The sequence below is a fragment of the Diabrotica virgifera genome, chromosome 6, assembly GCF_917563875.1.
Source record: "Diabrotica virgifera virgifera chromosome 6, PGI_DIABVI_V3a".
NCBI classification, from domain to species: domain Eukaryota; kingdom Metazoa; phylum Arthropoda; class Insecta; order Coleoptera; family Chrysomelidae; genus Diabrotica; species Diabrotica virgifera.
The window spans coordinates 223,997,438-224,014,325 of NC_065448.1; the positions used below are offsets into that span (position 1 = coordinate 223,997,438).

The 16,888-nt window shown below is 34.5% G+C and overlaps 1 protein-coding gene across 2 annotated transcripts in view; it reads right to left on the minus strand.

The window, feature by feature from the left end:
* Positions 1 to 3,226: 3,226 nt before the first annotated feature.
* The window catches only part of LOC126887263 (KAT8 regulatory NSL complex subunit 2), a 45,079-nt gene continuing 31,417 nt past the window's right edge, over positions 3,227 to 16,888 (minus strand). For both annotated transcript variants that reach the window (XM_050654679.1, XM_050654678.1), the window contains exon 9: positions 3,227 to 3,502. In XM_050654679.1, the coding sequence (XP_050510636.1) occupies positions 3,306 to 3,502 (197 nt within the window). In that variant the 3' untranslated portion in view covers positions 3,227 to 3,305. The remainder of the gene's footprint in view (positions 3,503 to 16,888) is intronic.

The window sequence follows — 16,888 nt, forward strand, 5'->3', positions numbered from 1 at the left end:
ATAATAAGAAAAATACAAAAAAAAGGAAGAGAATTAAAAAAATGACAAAAAAAATTGGAACATGGAACGTCAGGACACTGCTAGAAGAAGGAAAAATGGAAGAGCTAGCGACACAGTTGAAACAATACAATATAGATATTGCAGGAATTCAAGAAACCAGGTGGGGGGGACATGGAAAAATCGAAAAAGAAAATTATACAGTATGGTATGCTGGAGAAGAAAAACAAGGATATGGAGGAACTGCTTTTATTGTGTTAGGGGAAATGAGGCATAAAGTTATGGAATTTAAACCCATAAGTCAAAGATTATCATACATAAGAGTAAACAGCAAACCGAACAAGTTGTCCATAATAAATGTCTATGCACCCACAGAAAACAGTGATGACTTAATAAAACAACAGTTCTATGAAACACTAGAAGAAAATGCCGAAAAAATCCCGGGAGAAGATATATTAATTATTATAGGCGATTTCAACGCACAAATAGGTAAAGAAAAATGCTTTAGGGAGGTTGCAGGGGAAAACTCATTACATAGCACAACAAACAATAATGGAGAAAGATTATGTAATTTAGCAGCGGCATTAAACATGGACATAAGTAGCACGAGATATAAACACAAAAACATACACAAGATAACATGGATGAGACCAGGCAGTCTGGAGGGGAATCAAATAGACCATGTACTTATTAAAAAGTCACACAAACAGTCGATATATGACGTGAGATCTCACAGAGGGACAAACATCGATTCGGACCATATGCTAGTGATTGCAAAATGTAAAATAAAAACAACAAAGAATGAAAGACGAAAAGCACAGGGAAGATGGGACGTAGATAAATTGAAAGATAAAGGAGTAAAAAGATTTGTAAAAGAAGTAAATGTAGAGATGCAGTTCAAGGAGGAACAAGAAATGGAGGAGCAGTGGAAAAAAATCAAACAAGGAATAAACACTGCAGCAGAGAAAGTAGTTGGAAAAATGCAAAAAGAAAGAAGAAACAATTGGTTTGACGAAGAGTGCAAACTAGCAGTGGACGAAAAGAATAAAACAAGATTGAAATGGCTAAGCACAGGTAAAGAAGAGGAACGAGAAAAATACCAAGATCAAAGGAAAAAGACAAAGAAATTGTTTAAATCAAAGAAAAATAAAAAAGTAGACGAAATTATGAACGAGATCGAAACAGAAAATAAGAGACACAATTCAAAACCACTGTACCAATACTTAAAGCTAGGTAGTAGAAAACGGACAGCTAATGTAACCATAGAAGCAGAAACATGGCAGAAGTATTTCGAAGAAATGTATCAAGAAACGGATGTAGAAGAAGAAAGAGAAACAATAATGAACCCGGAACAAGGTGAAGAAGAAGAATTGACCTATACAGAAGTAAAAGATACAATATGCAAACTGAAAAACGGGAAAACAGCGGGAGACGACGGAATATGTGCAGAACTTATAAAATACGGGGGTGAAGCACTATACAGAAAGATTTATGAACTAATACAGAATATATGGAATAAGGAAACAATGCCCGAAGAATGGAAGAAAGGAATTATTGTGACAATCCCAAAACAAGGAGACCACAGGATATGTAAAAACTACCGAGCAATTAATTTACTGAATGTAACATATAAAGTACTGACTGGTATAATTAGAGACAGACTAACAATATACACAGAACAAAGCATAGGAGACTACCAGTACGGTTTCAGAAAAGGAAGATCCACGATAGATGCTATCCATACACTAAAACAAGCGATAGAGAAAACATACGAGTACGACGGAGAAGCACATATACTTTTTCTAGACTTTAAACAGGCTTTTGACAAACTAAGTAGAAGAAAAATGATCCAAGACTTACAAGAGAGCAAAATACCAAATAAAATTATAAGAATGATAGAAATGACAATGCGAGATTCCCAAGCAACAATAGACACCGGGAGAGAACAGAAATAATAAAAATTAAAAATGGAGTAAGACAAGGAGATGCGCTCTCAACTGTACTATTTATTCTATCATTAGATAAGATAATAAAAAAGTTGTCAAACGCAGGAACTATAAATAAAAATACAGTACAAATAATTGGATATGCGGACGATATAACCATAGTAGCAACAGATAAAAAGGCATTAAAGAAAACCTTTCAAGAAATAGAAAACGAATCCAAACTAAGAGGACTGGAAATAAATGAAAATAAAACAAAATACATGAATGTAAGTAAAAAAAAGAAGACGCAACTGACAGAAATGACAATAGACGCACACAGCTTCGAAGAGGTTGAAACATTCAAATATTTGGGAGTATTAGTCAACAGAAGAAATGAAAGTGTAGATATGAAAAGAAGAATTCAAGCAGGAAACAAAGCATTCTACAGAAATAAAAAAATTTTCAAAGATAAGAAGATAAGCCGAAATACAAAAATGAAAATCTACAAAACGACCATAAGACCAATAGTGCTATATGCTTTGGAGACATTCACATTAACAGCAAGAGAAGAAGAGCAGCTGAAAGTTTTTGAGAGAAAAATTATGAGAAAAATTCTGGGACCAAAGAGGGAAAACGAAGAGGATGCAAGGCAATGGATGAACCACGAAATACAAGAATGGATGGGTCAAGAGAACATAGTAAGAGCAACAAAAGCACAGAGAATTAGATGGTATGGACACATAATGAGAAGAGAGAAGAACAATCCGTTAAGAGTTATAACCGAATGGATACCACCAGGTACAAGAACCAGAGGCAGGCCTAAACTCAGATGGAGACAACAAGTGGAAGAAGACTTAAGAAGTATGGAAATTAGAAATATAGGAAGCAAAATCAGAGAGAGAGAAGAATGGAGAAAGGTAGTGGAAACAGCGAAGTCACACCAGCAATTGTAAAACCAAAGTCAGAATGGGATGATCCCCCACAAAAAGGATCTTCAAGTGAAAACAGCTTCAGCTTCCTCGGGAGCGTACAGCTTGTATATATATATATATATATATATATATATATATATATATATATATATATATATATATTGTTAAAGAATAAGGCTATAACATATTACAAAAATCACTTAAATCGGACAACAGGTTTAGGAATAACGATACATCAAAAATGACCCATTTTGTGGGGTGCCCGTTTTTCGTGCCGATGAGTGTAGATATGCCTAATAAAAACATTTATTTTTTAGAACCAAAATGGCTTTATTTCTGACAACTGCAGCTGCAAAAATAAAAAAAAAAACATTTTTAAATTTTCAATCTTTATTTATTTCAACAAATACAATATAAAACCTAAACAGAAAAAAACGATTTATTGATCCGTTTATTCTGGTAACTTCTCCGGTACTTCTGTACTTTCAGTAGCCTTATTTTCATCAACTGCCGCCATCTTATTTGTTGTAGATTTTTCTGTATTAACATCAGTATAATCTTCTGTAGGGGGCAGTTTTGCCGCCAGTTTGCTTTGGTCGTTTATCATCTCGGCTGCTTTAAGTAACGCGTCAACAGCTCTCATCTCAGCTAAAAAAAATTATTTCAATAATAATTGATATAAAGATGATATCACATTTCATATCTGAAGATGTGCTTTATTTTTGCGTTCTGCTTGTGTTTTGTTTGCTTAAGAGTATGGGTACGTAGTTTCTGCTCCAATGCTATTTAAATGGGATTCATTTTTTTCGAATCCTGAGAAAACTAATAAGTATTTTTGAAAAATTTAAACGCAGAATGAAAGTAACGTTATTAGCGAGGGCCGAAAGTCCCTGAGAACTTCTATCATGTTTATTTTAATAAGTTACAGGGGTGAAAAACTAACGAGACAATTTAGTGTGATTTTTAATTTCAAATATCTCATTCAAAATAAATTTTTTATTTATTCTAAGGGACTTTCGGCCCTCGGTAATAATTTAGTCTTTCATTCTGCGTTTAAATTTTTCAAAAATATTTATTGGTTTTTTTCAGGATTCGAAAAAAATGAACACAATGTCGGTGGTAATATTTTCCAAATCTATCTTTGTCATACAACGCACTCAGTCGAATAGAATATTCTGCCCTGTGATGGATGACCGAAGTTATCGTTAACGTAAAGTTATCCTGTAGTTATGTTATAACCATCGAATTGGTGTGATGTATCATACTTAACTTAACTATTTGCGTTATTTCTTGACAGTTCTTGAGTTATCTGGTCACTTTATAACGCGACGTTAAACCTCAAGTTATGAGATAACTCTGTAGTTATGCAAGGTTAGGTTCATCTTTTGACTTGTTTTTAGACAGAAATCAAGTGAATTTAGAAGCTAGTAATTTAATAATTAAGAATAGAAGGGTAATACAATTTTAAAAATTATACAAAATCAAATCGAGCGATATAAGTTGAAATTTTATTTTAAGTACCTACTGAGCTTTCTATCCAGAGTTGCCAGATGATATTTTATAAATCCCCCACTTAGAAACTCAAATTCCCTGAAATTGAAGCTCAAATACCCCAAAGTCCCCAAATTTAAATTGTTGCCGCATTTTAATAAATTATTAGTCAAATGAAGAGAACAGTGAAGCAAAATTCATACTACAATATCAACGAGGGCCATGGAAATAATTCATAGTTCCTATCGTCTTCGATTATATGGGAGTATAATATACAGTTCTATGTACATTCGCAAATTTAATTTACCATGACCCCTTAAAATCATCCATAATTTTCCGCCCCCAAAAAATCCCACTACAATTTCTGCTTAGAAAAATTTCAATAGACGCTTTCAAATTAACCCAAAATTTTGGGAAAATACACCAATCTGGCAACCCTGTTTCTATCTACCGTTTGAAAGCAACTTAGAAACACCAATGAACCCAAACAGCTGTTTGCTGTTCGGTCATCGGCAGTAGCCGACGACGGGTATGTTCGGAACAATCTCTCGCGCTCACTCCAACTTGTACTATTTGTACATAAGGTTCTCTTTGTTACTTCAAAATTTGTTCCTCAAAACTTCTTTCTAATATAACGTTGATGATATAACTATTTCATAACTGGGAGCGATACATCACACCAAATTTTACCTATACAGTTATGAGCACGTTATTCCTGAGAGTTATCTTAACTTTAACTCAAACGTTAAACTTAACTTCGGTCATCCATCACACGACTGATTGTCAGCATATTGTCAGTCAGACAGTGACAATTTTTAAATATTTGACATGGCATCGGGAATATTTTCAATTGTTGATTAAATAATATTGATAGTGTATTTGATAAATAATTGATTTAAGACGTGAACTTAATAAAAAGTTAAAAAAAATCAAGGCAGGTTTTGTTTATATTTGATTCAGAGTTGGACCACCATCTCCATATAGCTATTTCAGCATCCTTATGCCTCATCAGTGAAGCTCAGAAGTCAACTCTGAAGGAAATACAAACAATTCTGCCCATTTAAGGCAAACCATCGCAATGCAATGAACCCACCTCTGAGACGCAATTTAGCGATATCTCTCGTATTACGAGGAAAACAACGAAAAGCCTCAGATACAAAGTTTACTACCTTTTAAACAATTAGAATAATTGAAATAAAATATAATAAACAATATTTTAAATCTAAGACTTTTCGTTAATAAACTGCTTTCTGGCTGCATTCCGTATCTCCGGATTTTACAATATATAATCACAAGAGACGACGAAAGTAGGAGAAAGCAAATATAGGACGCTTAGGCCACGCATTTACCTTCCCTTCGTCAAGGGAAAGGACCGAAAGACAGTTTCTAAATACTCAAACTGAGTAAAAATGAAAAAGATAAAAAAGATCAAGGCAGGTTTTGTTTATATTTGATTCAGAGTTGGACCACCATCTCCATATAGCTATTTCAGCATCCTTATGCATCATCAGTGAAGCTCAGAAGTCTCAACTCTGAAGGAAATACAAACAATTCTGCCCATTTAAGGCAAACCATCGCAATGTAATGAACCCACCTCTGAGACGCAATTTAGCGACATCTCTCGTATTACGAGGAAAACAACGAAAAGCCCCAGATACAAAGTTTACTACCTTTTAAACAATTAGAATAATTGAAATAAAATATAATAAACAATATTTTAAATCTAAGACTTTTCGTTAATAAACTGCTTTCTGGCTGTATCCCGTATCTCCCAACGGCGGATCCAGGACCGATTTTCGGGAGGGGCCATAAACTTTTTTTGTGGAGGAGTACCAGAAGTACGGGGGGTAATTTTTAAAAATTAGGGTTACAATGGTGAGTTTTAAGTCACTTTTCACACACTTGAGAAGTGCCTTAAAACTCACCATTCCTGTCATAGTACCGATTCCTATACATTTCTTCGGATCCAAGTGCAGTTCTTTCAACAAATTTAATACTATTTTTTCCAATGCTTCTCCTGCCAGGCCTTGTTCTTTCCCTCTTTCTTGATTTTCACTAATTATTTTTAGGTTCTCATAAGCGTCAATGAATTTGACAAAGTCTTCGCGAATGTTGTTATTGTGTATGTATCCCAAATTCAGAGAAAGCTGTTCCACGTGGGATACGTCAGTCGTTTCGTCAAATATAATTTGTTCAATTATTTCTTCACCACAACATGTTTTTAATTGATTTTTACTGCTGCTACTAATGCATGTTGCTCAGGAAGATGCTGTGGATAGGTGTTATTTAAGAGTCTTACCTCCTGATCCGAGTTTAAACCTTAACACTGTGGTGCTAAATTAAAAAACGTGATTTTGCAGCAGATGAGTTAAAAATTTGGCGGTGTTGTTGTAATAGTGGACATATCGGAAACAATTGTATTATCTACTGGTTACATGGATGCGTTTAACCACGTAGGGTTTTGTCATCACATTCTTCATCGCTCAATGTACATATTGACATTAAAAACGAAAAATCGATAATTTTTGACATATCGGGGTTACATGGATGAGTTTAGCCACGTAGGGTTTTGTCATCACATTCTTCATCGCTCAATGTACATATTGGCGTTAAAAACGAAAAATCGATAATTTTTGACATATCGGATTTTGCCTTAGTACCACAGCAATTCCCTCATTCCTAGGTCCAGCATCTTCGTCCAGAAGCATAAGGCCATCATCACGATGGTCTCTTAGAGGAATATTTTGTCGACTTAAGAACACTATAGACCCTACTATTGGTCGTAGTTTTACTTTATTTTTTGTTTCTGTTTAGACCTCTGAGAGTCTATCTGGATAATGACTGACTTTTGAGGGTTGCGATAACTTTTTAGAAAATCCAGCTCAACCTGAACGCACTCCTTGTGGTATGATGTTTTTTCATGGGTTTATATGACTCCGTCTTTGCTCATGAGTTTGGCGAAAGATGTTAAAGATTTCGTGACAAAACTCTGGGCTGCCATCCCGTTATTGTGACCATATTTTTCATTAGAAAAATGAAACGCAATATTTGTAAAACAATTCCTTTTGACTGTGCGAAAATACCAACCAACTCCTTTGTTCTTAGTGCTAGTGACCCAAGTAACGCTTCACTTCTTTTTTATTCTTTGTGTGTATAGAATATGGAAATTTATACGATTTTGATGGCTGTCAAGATCGTTCTAACAATTGGCACTCTGTAAAATTATCAACATTTTGATTTATAAAAAACCCAAAAGTCATTCTTGAAGCTTCTCCGTTACTTCTTTTTTCAATTCTAGTCCAGAAAACGTATTTATCCCCTGTTTTGTACATATATATGTGTTTGAAATTAAAAACATTTGAACTGCAAATATTTAAATTTATATTATTCTAAATTCTCGGAGGGGGCCATGGCCCCCTCCCTGGATCCGCCCTTGGTATCTCCGGATTTTACAATATATAATCACAAGAGACGACGAAAGTAGAAGAAAGCAAATAGAGGACGCTTAGGCCACGCATTTACCTTCCCTTCGTCAAGGAAAAGGACCGAAAGACAGTTTCTAAATACTCAAACTGAGTAAAAATGAAAAAGATAAAAAAGATCAAGGCAGGTTTTGTTTATATTTGATTCAGAGTTGGACCACCATCTCCATATAGCTATTTCAGCATCCTTATGCCTCATCAGTGAAGCTCAGAAGTCTCAATTCTGAAGGAAATACAAACAATGCTGCCCATTTAAGGCAAACCATCGCAATACAATGAACCCACCTCTGAGACGCAATTTAGCGACATCTCTCGTATTACGAGGAAAACAACGAAAAGCCCCAGATACAAAGTTTACTACCTTTTAGACAATTAGAATAATTGAAATAAAATATAATAAACAATATTTTAAATCTAAGACTTTTCGTTAATAAACTGCTTTCTGGCTGCATCCCGTATCTCCGGATTTTACAATATATAATAACCCTATAAAAAAGTTATTTATTGTTTAGTATTTACGGAAGATCCAAGCAGAGAATACACCAGGATATATTCTGTGATCCAAGTATTTTGTTGTTAAAGAGGTTCAAAATTGTAAGCGTTCCATAGTAACAATATATTATTGAAAAATCACTTTATCACTTTTCCTCTTTGCTCGATTGATTATTAGTTTTTGTTGTACAGTAGATACATTATTACAATCACTGAATACATAGAAGTGAAAAAAATATCATATTAATTAACTGAATTAATAATTAAGGCAATTAATGATACAAGTAACAGTTACCCAAGAACATTCAAAAGTCATCTTTAAAGTTAATGATGACATTGTCAAGTAGTTTACATATTCATACCAGTGAGAATTTTACTACACGGAATTTGCCGTGTAAAGACAGAAAAAGTAGGGATAGCCGTAAAATATTTGCAAATTATGTACCGATGGCCTTAACTAAATCGAGAAAAAACTCCCGAATAACCCTAGAAAACTTATGTTTTTCGCATATGAATTGGAGACCCATTGATTCAGATTGTATTGATGTCAAAAATATGATTGGCCCCGCAAAACCCTTAAAAAACAGGTTTTTTGGGGGTTTCAAGGTGTTTCGTCCAATTTTTGAATGTTACAGTTACACTTAAATGTTTGAATGAAGAACACAGTTACTTCAAATTATATATAACCTATAAAAACCTTGATTTAATCTATATTGAAGTTTATAAAATGGTTAAAATCCGCAAAAAAACCCTAAAAAATTTTTTTCGCGTTTATGAAGATGGCGCATTTTATGGAAAAATGTGGAAAAACCAGGAATATATCTCTACATAATATATCTACAAAAAAGTTATACGCTTTTTTCGAAAAAAGGGAACTTGCACATTTTTGTTTTATTACATAATAATGTTGTTTCGTTTAAAATAAGATTTCCGCAATTTCACACCTCAAAAATTCATAATAACTTAGAAGTATGAATTTAAAATCTTCTGTGTATTTATAGTTCAGAGAAATAAGGGGGAAAAATAGCCGGTTGGTGACACAACCCCCTCCAGGCCGAAACCAATTTTTTTGAGTAATATGGACATCTATATTAATAACCTATATGTTTCCTGCAGCCGATTTTGATGATATACATAGTTATAAACAAATGAAGATCAAAAAACGGTAAATTTTCGCTTTTTTCGTCTATTACTAACAAAATAGGCATTTTAAACAAATTTAAGAGTAAGAAACTCATAAACGGTATAAAAAACTTCAATATGGCGTTTGCTTAATATGTCTATCCTTATTGGTTGCTTAGAAAATTGCAAAATAAATCATAAATTTTGAGTTTTTATAAATATTTATAACTTATGTAAAAATTAACTTAGAACCTTCTTATTACACGGAATGCTGAGACTTATGGTGCTTAATTCATACCCTAAATTTCGAAGAACTTGATCAAATAGTTTAAAAGTTATTTAATTTGTTTATCCCAAATTTATTTTTTTTTGCAACACTGTAAGTCAGAAAATGATGAAGCTACAGTAATACTTTGGATAGTTTATGGAAGAAGGAAATTTACAGTATTAATTTAATTAAAAAAAAATTTAAAAAATAATTATAAATATTGCAAAATTATTTTGCAAAAACAAGTGAATTAAATAAATGGGGGGGGGGGCTAACTTTGTCCCTAATTGTCCTAGGACAGTTGTTTTTCTTTCTAAATGTGTATAAAAATTCAGTCTTTCCAAATATGAAAAAATAATTTTTCTACAGGTAATGGTTAAAAAGTTATTCTAATTGTTTATAAGTAAGCAAAAAATCGACATGTTTTTTCAAAATAATTTTACACTGTTTAAAATTATTTTTTGTCATTTATTTTTAATAATGGTAATAGTATAAATGTTCTTCTTTCATAAACTGTCCGAAGTATGATTGTAGCCTCATAATTTTCTGACTTGTAGTGTTGCAAAAAAAAATGAATTTGGGATAAACAAATTAAATAACTTTTAAACTATTTGACCAATTGCTTTGAAATTTAAAATATAATTTAAGTACAAGAAGTATCAGCATTCCGTGTAATAAAAAGGTTCTAAGTTAATTTTTACATAAGTTATGAATATTTTTAAAAACTCAAAATTTATGATTTATTTTGCAATTTTCTAAGCAACCAATAAGGATGGACATATTCAGCGAACGCCATATTGAAGTTTTTTATACGATTTATGAGTTTCTTACACTCAAATTTGTTTAAAGTGCTTAACTTTTTGGTAATAGACGAAAAAAGCGAAAATTTAGCGTTTTTTGATCTTCATTTGTTTATAACTATGTATATCATCAAAATTGGCTGCAGGAAACATATAGGTTAATAATATAGATGTCCATACTACTCAAAAAATTTGGTTTCGGCCTGGAGGGGGATGTGTCACGAGAAAAATCTTATTTCTCTGGACTATTAAATCATTTCAAATTATCGAAAAAGCGCTCGAACACTTGTGACGTTATATCGTAATATTTTTTAACGACATTTTTCCTGTCTCATATAAAAGTATATACCATTTTGTGTATATTGTAGTTTGATACAACTTTTGAAGAGATAGTATTGAAAATTGTGTGTGTGTGTGTTTACTATGGAAAATAAAAGTAAATACTATGTGATGTTGTAATGATACGCCTCGAACACGCATCGACACTAGAACCGTGCGAGTTTCACAGTCCGCGCAGAAGCCCCACTCATTTCTCCGAAACAACACAGGCAGAGGGATATTTAAGGCCACAAGCACAGATTCTCCAGTAGACCACGTACCTCTTCTTGTCGACACCGACATACTCATTCCAAAACAACCAAATCCTCCAAGATCTATAAGAGACTATCGTCACGCTAACTGGACTGAATTCCAAAACTTCATCACACAAAATCTCCCTATGTTAGGCGAACTCGATACTAACGATAGTATCGACACCAGTGCAACCGATATCGAGAACCTCATCACTGAGGCGATCACGCACGCAATTCCACTCAAACAAATAACCTATACATCACCGGCACTTCCACAATACATCATTGCCAAAATTCAACAAAAACGACGTCTTCTACGTCAATACAAGGCCAACAGAAACCCACTAATCAAAACAGAGTACAACCGGATCTGTGCCAGGATAAAGAGGGAGATATCTGTCCTAACGGCTCGCCGGTGGGAAGATGCTACCTCAAAACTGGACTACAGAGACGGAGGTAAATTCTGGCAAAAATTCAAAGTCCTAACAAAACAAAAATTATCTCAACCATCTCATCTGTTGGTCAACAATCACATAGTCAATTCCCCAGAAGGGAAAGCCGAAGCATTCAGAAATTCGCTTCAAAACAATTTTCAAACGCCAGATAACCCGTACTTTGATCGCATATTTAAATTCAACACAGAATACATTGTAAATGTTACTCTCAACCACTACATTCCAGTCTATGATCCTATCATGGACCCCCTCACAGACAGGGAAACGGAGAGCTTTTGCCAAATCGGCAAAAACAGCGCTCCCGGACCTGATGGCATCAACCGAAGGTGCCTCAAAAAACTTCCAGAGAGTATCATTCCTCTTCTAACTAAAATATTCAATGCATGTCTCAAAAACAGCCACTTTCCTACTCCTTGGAAAGTGGCCAACACCATCATGCTTTTGAAAAAAGGCAAACCCCCAACCGACGTGGAATCCTATAGACCAATTTCATTAATCAATACTCTGGGTAAAGTTCTTGAGCTAATCCTAAAAGAGAGGCTCAACAACTTTCTCGAAAACCACAATATCATACCAAAATTCCAATATGGATTCCAGTCAGGTAAATCTACTAAACATGCATTAATAGATTTCACTACCAAAGTTACTCAAACCATCAACGATGGTTCAATCGCCATAGCCACATTTCTGGATGTGCAGAAGGCTTTCGACCAGGTCTGGCACGACGGGCTTGTTCGGAAACTTCTGGACATCGGGCTACCATTGCAATTTACCAAAATTGTACACTCCTACCTCCACAACCGTACGGTCAGAGTTAAAATAGGCGATCAAAAGTCCACCCCCTTCACTCCACAAGCTGGAGTTCCCCAGGGTTCAGTCCTAGCGCCGCTGTTGTACATCATCTACAACAGCGACATCACTAACCAAAATATCCCAGGTACTCGGCTGTTTCTCTATGCAGACGACACGACTCTGCTCTCAACTACCTCTCGATACAACCCAAGACTCCTCTTCAGAAGAGCCCAGGCTCTGTTGGACGGCGTCGGCGAATGGTGTTGTAAGTGGAGAGTCACGCTGAACGCGAACAAAACAACAACAATTGTGTTTCGCGCCCCTTCTGTGTCAAATAGAATCATTTGCAATGATGACGACCAACATCCTCTGAGTCTGTTGGGAGAAAGGCTTGTTGTTAGCCCGACTGTGAACTATTTGGGAGTACTGTTTACCAGGACTCTCAATTGGGACGCAGATCTAAAGGCAACTTTAGATAGGGTAAGGAACAGGGCCAGACTTCTCAACGCTCTCTCGGGAAAAATTGGCAAGACACACAAGAAGACTCTCATTCACACTTACAAGACCTTTATTCGACCCGTCATGGAGTACAAATCATGTATCTACTCTCTTTGCTCAAGACAAAAACAAGAGAGGTTGTTGAGGACAGAGCGTAGAGTCTTGCGTAGATGTAACTATGAGCACTGGCGATATCCCTCAAACGAAATCCATAACATCTCGAACACCCCCAAAATCACCGAGAGAATAAACTCTCTGAACAGGAACTTCACAATCAAAGTAATCAACGGCCCCCCTTCCGACACACAAGAATCTCTCAAATGTTCCTGTTCATCTTCCGGCCACGTACTCCACCGAAAGCCCAAACGCAAAAAGATTCATGTACCGTCCGCTCTAATGCAAACATGCATTGACGAACTCCCGGTGGAGTACGAAAACATCCTTGAGGCTACCCCGCTAGCCTACCGTACCCACCTCTAACATTTCCTCTTCCCTACCCCGAACAGGGAGAAGTTGGTTTTTTGCGGTTTCCCAACTTCATTGCACAATTATACCTGTTCGTCCCAAGAAAATAGCCGCAACTATTTTCTCCACTCGAACGCACACTGTCCACGCTGCGCTCAAAGCCACCTCCTGACCGCCGACGAGGGACGCAGGTTCGCCTGTCGTTGTACAATGGTTTCTAGGGAGACTGGTCGAGAGCAAAGCACGGACAGTACACATAAATGTCTATGGAACCAACAACAATCCATCAAACTTTCTTCTCTGTTGACTTCTTAGCCTTCTGGACACCACCGTCCGGCATAACCCAGGATCCAAGAACACCAGGACACGGCGCTTGCCCCAGTGTGTTTTTCGGACTGTTTGCTTTTGCTGCCAACACTAAACATTCACCTCAAACCCTGAAGAGGACAAAATCCTAAACGGGGAAGCACATTGAACGCATTTCTTCTGAACATTATCCAGACAAGCAAATCAAACAATGTAGTAGTAGTAGATTCTCCAGCAGTCTTGAAACGACAGCTCTGGGCTCCACTACCAGCCAAGCGAGGTGAGCTAGGCAGGGACCTGAGTATCGAGGCACCGTGGTGACGTGATCTCGCAAGCTAAGGCAGCCCAACTTGAGCAGCAACGTGTACCGTGGTGAGGTAATTTGCGGCTCATAATTAAACGGCGGCAAGCGAAGTGAGCGAGCTCCCGATAAATTCATATATTTTAATCACGTGACTGTTTTGCAAACTTACACTGCGCTGAGGTGTAAAAATATTTCATATTAGGTGCGTTCGCGGGTACAGTTGACAAATTGTCGCCGACAATTTCTAACCTCACTTAATATAAATAATACCGTTAATAGATAAATATACAAGGTTTATTTACTTTTAATTAATATTCATAACTAATTATTAAATTATACTATACTCTGTCCCACCTTGACTTTACAGTACACGAACATACGACAATACAATCCTTATGGGAGTTTTTAGCGCGGCGATGCCGATTTTCTTCAAAAGAATTTTCAATCGAACATTCCCAGGGTTCTAAAAATGTAGGACCCTAAAAATGTTAAATTAAAACTAACCCGTTACAGTCAATGGTATTGTAGTAAAACAGTATTTTTCATTGTTTTTGTGAGTCATTTTCGAAAAGTAATCAGATATTTTATAATCGATATGCGTAAGTAATAACTTTTTTTTGGTAAAAAACGTTAAAATATCCAACATTAAAAGTGGATCTTGTTCTATGGTTGTTAATTTATGTAATGACAGTATAGACAGTTCTGAACTAATGTCAAGAAAAATATAAAATAGATTGTCAGTCAAGTTTAAGTAAATTTTTATATTGCCCTATAGTTGAAAATAAATAAATAAATTATTGATGGCTAGTTCAACTAAATTAAATTATAACAAAAAATATCGAATAAGCTTATAATTATTACTGATAACATGGGATTGAGTAACTTATTGCTTATTTGGAAAATTTGGATCCTAATTGCAGTTTATTGTTATTCTTAACAACTGGTTTGCTGGCTAAATGGGCGCAGTTCCCAAAGGCCATAAAAAAAAGAAAAAAAGACGACTGACTTCCAACCTGAAATTAACCTTAATTAATTAATAAAGTTTTAACATATTTATGCGTTTAAATATATTATTTTATTACATAAATGTTTTATACAAAATTATTTTTATTTTATTCAATTTTCGAAAACAAAAATGTTTTAGAACCCCTGACAGCCACAAAATGTTAATACTATTAATTCCTAGGTTATTTATAGTTATCCTATAGAAAAAAGTATATTTCCTTCAAACCTGTTTCTGATTAAATTTGGCATCACTGTTGGTCATAAGAACCTGTACTGTAAAGTCAAGGTGGGACGGACAATAGGTAAATATACGTTGTATATTTATCTATTAACGATATTATTTATATCATTTTAAAGTGCGCATGGGTTTTGCTGCTAATTTGTCGTCGACAGGCACCCGCGAACGCACTTATTATTGTTAATTTTGCTCTTCTTTTACAGACGTCTATCCGGGGGAGGACTTCGCTGCGACTCGGCGACAAATAGAATTATATTTTATTTTTATTTCCTTTTGATCTGTAAATAATTACATCGAATATATTTATTTTGTTTTAACCTGTGTTTTACTGTCTGTCGTCTCAGAACTACACATCACAATGTTTAGTACCATTGTGTTAAAGTACAACCATTATAACCCCAACAAAATATTAATTAGATTACCAGTCGATAAGAAACGGCATTTAATAAAGTTCATGCATGTTGAAAGGACATTAAAGACATTTTAGTTCATTCTCAAGGTCTTCATGTATGTGAAAATAATTTTAATGCTAGTATTTAATGTCTGTTGTCTGCTTAATAGTCTTTGAAGTTATACTTCTTTAGGCGCGTTTGGGAGTAAATGTATATGTGTGCGAATTCATTCTTGGTCCTGGGCGCAGCTGAAACGTTATACATGCTCCGCCATGGTGTTAAAATGATCTGTCAACAATTGTTCAATATGGAGGTTATGGGTAAACAAATGTTCTGTATATTAGTTTTTATTGTTGTGACGACAGAAACAAAAGCAAGTTTATAATGGTAGTGACTTTTTAAATAGTTTTTAAAAGCAACAGGTACGTAATTGTAAATGTTTCAGTATTGTAATAAAAAATTACATACCTATTTGGAAAATGTAAAATGTACCTACCTATTATGGTAGGTAATACTTCGATTCACATAATTTGATTACCAACAAAATTTCTACCAATCTTCATCTAATATATTGTTTTCTTACTATCTGTTTTGTTGTATTTTAATATTTTAATTCCACAAAAATCAAACTAATTCGATTAAATGAGAATAATCAACTGTCAAAAAGCTAAACGTAAAGTTGGTGTATCTTCCCACATGACTCGTGCGATTTCAAATCAAACAACCCTAAGATGCGCAGGTTCGATCCCCAATGCAAATTTTTATTTTTTTTATATATTTTATGATTGTAAGTATATTTATTATATGATTTTTTTTCCAGAAAATACGTATTTAGTTAAAATTTTTGCCAACAATTATTATTGTTCAGAAATCATTTCTTTGTTGCATTTTTAATGTGTTTGTGTGTGTTTTATTCTTTTATTTTTTTAATTTTTGGTATTGTTTTAATAAAATTTTTTTGGAAGGTAGTAAGTATGAAATTTAGTGTAATATTTAAGTAAAATATAAATAAACTATTTAAAGTGTATTGATTTCGTTGAAAGCATATAATAGAAGTATAACTTCTTAGGTGCGTACAAAGTACACACACATTCTTTTTTCAATAAATCAAGTGTATGTTGACCAAAAATAAAATACAACTTTTGGTATATTGTGGTAGATGTACGTTACAGATTAAATGATATTTACCTATACAATATTGTTTTGGAACTGTTTTTACTATAAAATCAAAATTAAACTAATCATAATAATAAATAATTATGTTTATAAGGGGTAATTTATACGTCCTTTAGAAAAACCCCCCTAGATCATTTAAAAAAAAATGTCCTAACAAAAACACTCAAATATTATGA